The sequence below is a fragment of the Delphinapterus leucas genome, chromosome 1, assembly GCF_059928025.1.
Source record: "Delphinapterus leucas isolate spDelLeu-1000000601 "Yukka" chromosome 1, BTC_Dleu_Yukka2, whole genome shotgun sequence".
NCBI classification, from domain to species: Eukaryota; Metazoa; Chordata; class Mammalia; order Artiodactyla; family Monodontidae; genus Delphinapterus; species Delphinapterus leucas.
This window is the reverse complement of record NC_143129.1, coordinates 17543009-17551545: the sequence shown is the minus strand read 5'-3', so window position 1 is coordinate 17551545 and position 8537 is coordinate 17543009. Positions and strand designations below refer to the sequence as shown.

At 37.9% G+C, this 8537-nt stretch overlaps 1 protein-coding gene across 1 annotated transcript; it reads right to left on the bottom strand.

Moving 5' to 3' along the window:
* Nucleotides 1-2839: 2839 nt before the first annotated feature.
* On the bottom strand, nt 2840-4280 carry BRINP3 (BMP/retinoic acid inducible neural specific 3; the record flags this gene model as incomplete). Its single annotated transcript, XM_022579221.3, has 1 exon — nt 2840-4280. A coding segment is annotated over one exon (1164 nt), but the record flags the coding sequence as incomplete, so codon positions are not given.
* Between the last annotated feature and the right edge of the window lie 4257 nt (nt 4281-8537).

The following is an 8537-nucleotide window of genomic DNA, read 5'->3' as shown; positions in this document are numbered from 1 at the left end:
TTTACATATATATATTTCAACTTTTGCTCGAAATAACATTTTGAGTAAAGTTATTTTTATTAAAAATCTTCAAATTCCTAAAGCAATAATGAGCAAAAATGTTTGCATATAGGCAAATTCAGGAAAAATGAAATGTTCACAGACTGCATTTTTTCCCATATGTTGGCAAACAAATGCTGAATTAAACTAGATTATATTGTCTATTGCTTGTTGGACACTACTGGTTAACATATGAAAAATAAAAATACAAAAAGATGTTGATCCCTTACCCTTTAAATCTGTACAGGACTTTAGAATTTGGTTAGTAGGTTTATTTATATTGTATTCATGTTATCTGACACCTGGCATTCAGAGAAAGACATTCTTATTACTTTCCACTTTTAGGGGAAAAGCAGACTCAGAGATACAAAGGACTCATTGACTGACACTGTTACCAAGACAGTTAGAATGAAGATAATTTGATCCTATCCAGTTGGACTTTTGTGCCAACACACGCCAGGCACAAGAAGGCTCAGGATAGACCCGTAGTCATGTGCTTCCTTACCTGTGGCTGTAGGAGCTTCTCTCTCATAAGTCAGTCAGGGCAGAGCAAGCTGAGCAATAGAAGAAGTAGCATTGCTGACATTTTCCTTAAGTTCCAGGGAATGATTGCTGTTTGGAGTCCACTGGTGACCACACATGTTGCTCAGGTGGTTTCTGGGATCAGTGTTTCTGGACATCTGGGCCTCCAAGATGTTTCTGGAAAAAGTTTTAGTGGCAATTCTGACTTTTACAGCAAATGTCTTTTTAAATGTATGATCTATATTTCATAAGCTTGGTCATTTTGTGGGTGATTGATTTTGGATGATACATTCTGGTTTATTTAACTACTCCAATGTACTGTGAAAGTATGTGTTTTATAATGATTTAGACCTCAATTTCATAAGAGATTCTTATTCGCCATAAACCTTTGCATGTAATGAGATTAAATACAGAAATAGGATGGTTCATTTAAAACTCAGTGGCACAGTGAAAAGAAGACAGATTCGTTGCAGAAAAGTTTGTGTTGGAATCCTGGTCTTTTAACTTGGTTTGTGATCTTGGGGAATTTGACAAACCACTCTGAGCCTCTGTTTCTTTGTTTTTTTCCCACCAAGAACATGGGAATAATAATCTATAGCCTAGTGTTGTCAGAATTAAATGAAAAGAATATTTATTATGATATCAGAAAGATGGTGTTAAATAATCGTGTATATTTTCAACTGGATTACCTATAATAGCAAAAGTAAAAAAAAGAAAAAAAAAAAGCAGGTGAATAAAGAAAGAAAAGCAGCTGTCCAGATACTGGGTGTAAGAACTATGCTGTACATATGGTAGATTGAATAAGTATTTGTTGTCTGAACTAACTTCTCTTAAAATGCTTTGGAATCTAAAACAAGCAGCTTAAGGGACTTCCCTGGTGGCACAGTGGTTAAGAATCTGCCTGCCAGTGCAGGGGACGCGGGTTCGAGCCTGATCTGGGAAGCTCCCACATGCCTCGGAGCAGTTATGCCCGTGAGCCACAACTACTGAAGCCCGTGAGCCACAACTACTGAGCCTGTGCTCTAGAGCCCGTGAGCCACAACTACTGAGCTGGCACACCTGGAGCCCATGCTCTGCAACAAGAGAAGCCACCGCAATGAGAAGCCCGCGCACCACAACGAAGAGTAGCCCCCGCTCGCTGCAGCTAGAGAAAGCCCGCACGAAGCAACAAAGACCCAAAGCAGCCAAAAATAAACAAATAAATAAATAAATCTTAAAATAAAACAAACAGCTTAAGAATACAGAATGTGGGTTGATGTTTTCATCATCAGTCTTACTCTTTTCATTCATGTCATAGGTTCCCTACTCTGTGCCTTGAGGAATGACTTCATGACTGCAACAGGAAAGCTGGGCTGGACGGTGCATTTGTTTACATTACAAGAAATGTTTATGAAATATTTAAACAAGAGCTGAGGAATAAATATCATAACCACACTTCACAGATACATCCATATATCTAAACAAAAATGCAATTTAAATTCACAGATAAAAAAGTATGAATTATATTATCCGATATTACACTATGGGTAATATGGGAATTTCAAACCAAAAATTTGGACAAAAACTGGTTTGTATTGAAAGAGTTTGCTATTCAAAATATACTTTAGTAATACTAGTTTCTCTGAGAGGAAAGAAAATGTCTATTTACACTTGAATTAGTTACTTGATCATTTATTTTACACCAACACATTACAATTTGTGAATTCTAGAAATGTTATCTTATTGACATTGGTACAGTGTTGGAATAACTAGGTTTTCAGCACTTGAAATGAAAATGATTGTGCAGAGTATGCTGAGTGTTGGTTGTTAGAACGTAGAAAGAGAATGACAAAGCAAGTTGCTAAGGAAATTAAGGGTTTACTTTCTCCACGATGTGCTTATAAGCACTGACTTTTCTGTATGTTTGCCAAAATGTTCTGATATTCAGCTGCGAAATAAGTTTATCTGTTTATTTTAATAATGATGGTGTCTCTAGGAATGGTTTACAAGTATAGATAATAAAGCACTGCCATTATGCTGTTAACCATAAAAATACAACTGAATGCTAAGCATTCTACCTAGTTGAGTTTTCCCTACAGTCTGTTGAAAGGGACCTTCAAGTGTTTCAATTAAAATATCTTGGGGAATTTTCCCCAGGTTCTAACAAGCTATATCAAAATAGAACTCATTTCATGGAAAAAAGGAATCCCACAGCACTTCTTTTTAATAACTGTTCAGCTACAAAATTTTATTGGTATCTTTTTATGTTCCCTCTAGAGGATGTAATGCACAAAAGCATTGCCACGGAACATATAAAATTACAAATGAAATTTATTGTAAAAAGTAGAATGTCTTCTAGACTGGCATCAGTATTTATTTCATTCAGAAACCAAAACTGCAGTATAATATATTCATTGTCAGCAAGTTCATGTGTGTAAATTGCCATCCAATGTTATTGACTGATATAAGACAGATATTGAAAAGACAATTTAAATTTACTCTTCCAAACATAAACCGTTCCACAAAAGCACTGTAAAAACTCCTTCAAGATTTTGGGTTGTGCTTGACATTTATGGTTAACTACATAATTTGGTCGTGTCATAATCCACTGTGTTTGGCAATTTGGCATTAAACGCCTGCAGAGCAGATTGGATCCTCACCACCTCACTTGTAGACAGCTTGAGTCTATGACGAAGCAAGCAAGAGAAAAGATCTAGACGACGCTGACCGGGTGGGGAGAGTTTATTTACACGGTCTCTTATCTCTAGAAGTTGCAAAAGTGCTGAGTCCTGGGATCCCTGAGTATAGGGGTAGTCCAGCTGCAGAATCAGGTCCCGAATTGCTTCCGGGTCAAAGTGCATGCTGTAGCCAAACACTTGAATGTTATTGATTTTCATATAACCCAGGTTCCGGGAAGGGTCGATGAACTCCAGAGGTTCGTAGTAAATGCTCTCGTTGCCGTTGGGGCCATTTGACTTGATGCGACTCCTCAGGTAGATGTGCACTGTCTCAAAAAATGTCTTCCACTTGTTCCCCAGAGTCAGCGACCAGTTGTAACACTGCAGGGGGAGGTCCAGCTTAGTCCGCTCCCAGTCGGGGAAGCTGTTTTCATCCACAGGCATAAACCAGCTCTCAGAGTGGCTGCCTCCGAAGGGATTGACGTAAACAGCCAACACCGGCTCCAGGGTGCTGTTTTTAGTTAAGCAAATCTGTAAAGAGAGACCCAGGATCATGTGGACCAGGCTCGACTTGTACTTGTTGCTCTTCAAAGTGAGGAGCATCCGCTTCCGCCAGGAGGGGTCGAACCAGCTGTTGAGGCGCATGTCGTTGCTGATGAAGATGGCATGGACCTCTAGTCGCCTGTCCGTTTTCTGCAACAGGTACTTCATCTCGAGATCTTGCAGGTCGGTCTCGAAGCCAATGTAATGATCGGTGGACTCGGCGACCTCGGGCTTGCAGAGCCCCTGGCTGAGCATGTAGCCCATGTTGCAGGCGCCGCAGCGGGTGCGGTTGTCAGGGGCACAGGTGAGGCAGGCGGACGCGTCGCCCACCGTGCAGGGCAGGAAGGCCGTGCAGACCACCTGGTCGTTGGGACACGTGCACGAGTGCGTCTCTTCTGAAAAACTGCCCAGGAGCCCATTCTCATTGCAGTAGAGAAAAGACTGGATGCGAGTGAGCCAGTAGGTTGAGGTTCTAAGAATAGAAAACAAAAGGAATCTGTATAAATGCAAAGGCGTTTGTGTTTATGTGTCCTGCAATCAAGTTACCTTAGGTTTGAAACCTTCACTATCACGTTCTTAGGTCCTTCCCAGTTATTTAACTGTGATATTAAAAAAAAAAAACATAATTGAAAAGATATATACACATATAATATTCATATATTTAAGTATTATGTATATTTAAATTATGTATATATGTTTTCATTCATCATTGTACAACATTAACGATGGATACACTTGATTTGAACTGGAAAACTACATGAAATACCTTCTGAAGACATTGCATGGCATCTCACTAGTGTACTTGGAAGCTGACTGTGACTATAATTGGGTTGGTTATAGTTTTGTTTTTCTTCTTTTTTTTTTGCGGTACACGGGTCTCTCACTGTTGTGGCCTCTCCCGCTGTGGAGCACAGGCTCCAGACACGCAGGCTCAGCGGCCATGGCTCACGGGCCCAGCTGCTCCGCGGCATGTGGGGTCTTCTCGGACCGGGGCACGAACCCGCGTCCCCTGAATCGGCAGGCGGACTCTCAACCACTGCGCAACCAGGGAAGCCCTTGGTTATAGTTTTGAAATGATATCCAACAACGGGAAGTAAAAATGGTTTTATCATCAAAGATCTAGAGTAGAATTAGAGTGTATGAATGACGATTGTTCATTCATTCACTCTTAGTTTCACAGAGCACTAATGCTGCAGGAAGCCTAAATAGAAAGTGAAATAAAAATGAGAGAAAAACAAGAAACTTTAAATTGTCAATCAATGGATTTAAATCCTAGGGTTTCATCAACATTGAAAGAACAAGTACCCACTGAGAGGGAAAATATTATTAAAACATGTTTGATTTTTATCCTTATGGTCTGCTCAAGAAAATTGTTGAAAATATCTCATTAAAACTAACTACAAGTTCTCTTAATAAGGGTTAAGTGTGTTAGTTGAATGTGTTTGATTTGGATCATTATTTATATCCAGAAATCAGGCTAATCATGATGCAAATTTAAGATCTTACTTTTCCTGTTTTCCCACATTATTCAAACTCTTTTAGTGTGTTTAAAATCTCAGTAAAATAATGAAGGAAAAGCGTGTGGTCGTGTAATCAGATAATTCTTTGTTTTTATCTTGCTGCTTTCTCATACTAGCTGTATGATCATGGAAAAGTTGAATGGCCTAAGTTAGTGATATCTTCCATATTGAGTTCTTGTGAGAAATAGGCTCAGACTGGATGCATGTCTTTAGACGATTGTATAGAGCATGTGTCACAGTAGACACTAAAAATTGCATCTCTTTTTGGTATTCTTATGCCTTTCCAGTGTTCATTATTCAGTACATATGAGGTTTTCTACAAATTGTATATATTGTACTCAATCCTTTAGACTTATTACACTGCTGCCATTTTAAAGAATTTGTACATGCTGGTAAAATACAGGTATTAATCTGTGTAAATAATCAATAAAAATTTTTTATCACATTCAGAACAACATATGGGCTAGATATTCATTTTTGTACATTCATTTTTGGTCTCTGCTCCCTCCCCTTTGCAATATAACACTTTTTAAGTAAGCTCCTCCCTGTTTTTCCAAATAAATTAAATAACTCCTTAATTCCCTCTCATAACATTTACTTATTTTTATTCATAGTGCCTTTTTCCACTTAAAATGTTATATTGTGTACTTACTTGTTTATACTCCATTTATCCCATTAAATATAATATTCAGCTTGCCAGAATCATATATGCTTTGCTCATAGCTTTATATCCCATGCCTAGCAGAATGCCTCTCATACTTAATGAATATTACATCAAAGGCATAGATGAATTAAAGGAACATTTTCTCAATAAGCATATTTTTAAGTGAAATTTAAAGCCCTAAACTGCATATTTAATACACTTTTAAAGACCTAACTCCCAACTTGCAGTTTCACAACATACACTTTGACATTTGCACACAATTAAATCTATAAAAAAATCTTAGTAAACATATATTTTAAAAAACCTTTCTTTTCCAGATTCCCTAAATGGAACTGTTTTCTGTAGACCCAGAATAAAAGGTAAAACCAAATCAAACCCAACCAAAACATGAAACATTTTCCTCTTAATTATTTCTTACACTGAAAAACACTGACTGGGAAACTACATCTACAAAATTCATTTCTAACTTTCTCAAGATACTTTAAAAATAAGTTCTCAGGAAAACTCTCCCAGGAGGATGCCCGGGGTTGTGAAATAGGAATGATTGGCACTTTGTGAGCCATACATCTCTATATGAGTATCTCTTCTCCTCTCCTCTTGTTCCTTGTTTTCTTGATGCAGAATAAATGTGCAAAAAGTTTCCTTTTTCTGGTTGAGGAAAGAGCCTAATTCATTATTTCTGTATTCAGTCTCAGAATATAGAAATTATTGCTGACTTGTTCCTTCTGCAGTTACTGATATATTTATTTCATCAATACGTTCTCAATGAATTAATCTCTCTCCCTCTTACCTTCTTTCTCTCTTTCTCTCCTTCTCTTTCTCCTTCTCATTCCTCCCTCCGTTTCTTTCCATTTTTTTCTTCCTTCTTTCCTTTCTTGCTTGCTTTTTCTTTCTCTTCTCTCTCCCTTTTTCTCCTCTTTCTCTCTTTCTGTAGTTCTATTTGTATCTATCTACTATAAGGAATATAAAATATATATGCTATTGGATTGAAAATTATATTTTCTTCCTTGGAACCAAAGCATAAATTCCCTGAGTCAATTCATCTCTCACTGTAAGCTCTCATCATGTTTCCAAATCGTAAGGACAAACAAAAAAATAATAGACCTAGGACTGAAGGCAGAGCTCACAAAACTAGGGCACCATAGAAAGACTCATTTGGACACTTTAGAAAAGCAATGGCTTTTCTAGCTTTCAGTCTTTTCCAATCCTTTTCACGTTCCCACAGATGCATTACTGAAGGAATGTGTCCCAGCTTCATGGGTTTCAGTTTGTCATGTATGAATATTGATAACTTGGTGTGCTGTCAAAGCTCCTGTTCCCTGAGACAGAAGAGCTAGCACGTGGATTTTCTTCCTTGCTGCTTCTTGTCCTTCCCCCCATTACCTACCTTTTGACTGTTTTAGTGCATTTTGCAAGTAGGGAATAGATTTTTAAAGGAACAAATTTCGATAATTAGTCTTTACTCCTTGTAAAATCTTGGTGAAGGCAGTGGTCAAAAATAGAAAACAGCAAATTTCAGGACTGTACATGGATTTTTCACTCACCCAAAAGATCACTTTTTTTTCCCCCTGACAAAGTAAAATTTAACTGTTTTTCTTTTTAAATGTAAACATTTTGTTTTGAAGAGAAATGTCTTCAACATTAAAATTAGGTGGTAGCAAGTATTTTTTTTTAACTCTTTCCTTTTTTTTTTTTTTTTTTCGGTACGCAGGCCTCTCACTGTTGTGGCCTCTCCCGTTGTGGAGCACAGGCTCCGGACGCGCAGACTCAGCGGCCATGGCTCACGGGCCCAGCCGCTCCGCGGCATGTGGGATCTTCCCGGACCGGGGCACGAACGCGTGTCCCCTGCATCGGCAGGCGGACTCTCAACCACTGCGCCACCAGGAAAGCCCAAACTCTTTCCTTTTATACCTAAGTATTAAAACAAAGTAATGCTACATCTTCTATTCTCATATATAACTTTTATTCACATAAACTATTTAGGATCTACTAGGGCTAGGACAGAGGATGCAATGTTGAGAGATGAGCTCCTGGCAGGCAGGTAGGTTTGTTTCTTTTTAATCAAACATGTGGTCTTGTCCCTGACATCTACTTAATAACACTTCAATTAATATTTATTAAACAAAGGAAATAAGAAAAGAAGGAAAAAGGACGGAGAGAAGAAGGAGGGAGAGAGAGAGAAAGAAATTAAAGTGAAGGAACTACACATATTATAGAAGAACAGAAGAAAGAAACTAGGGGAAGACAGTATTTAAAGCCATTGACTTGAGAATGACAATGATATGGAACAATTCAAGGGATATAGGAACTCCTTTTCCATCAGGAAGTAAGTGTGCACTTGAAAATAATTTCTAAAAAGCTTTAAGATGATAGTGTTACAGAAAGGAAAATACCTTCCAGAGTTAAGTTAAACTTTTGGAAAAAATATAATTAGCTAAAAAGCCGATAGCCTGTTTTTATTTGAAAAGTCAGGTAGCAAACTAAGTTGAGAAGATTAGACGTGCATTAAGTTCAGTTGTCTCTGTTTAATCTGTAATATTCTCTATGTAGTTAAAATCTGCTCTTCTCTACAGGACACATGTTATGTGAGTG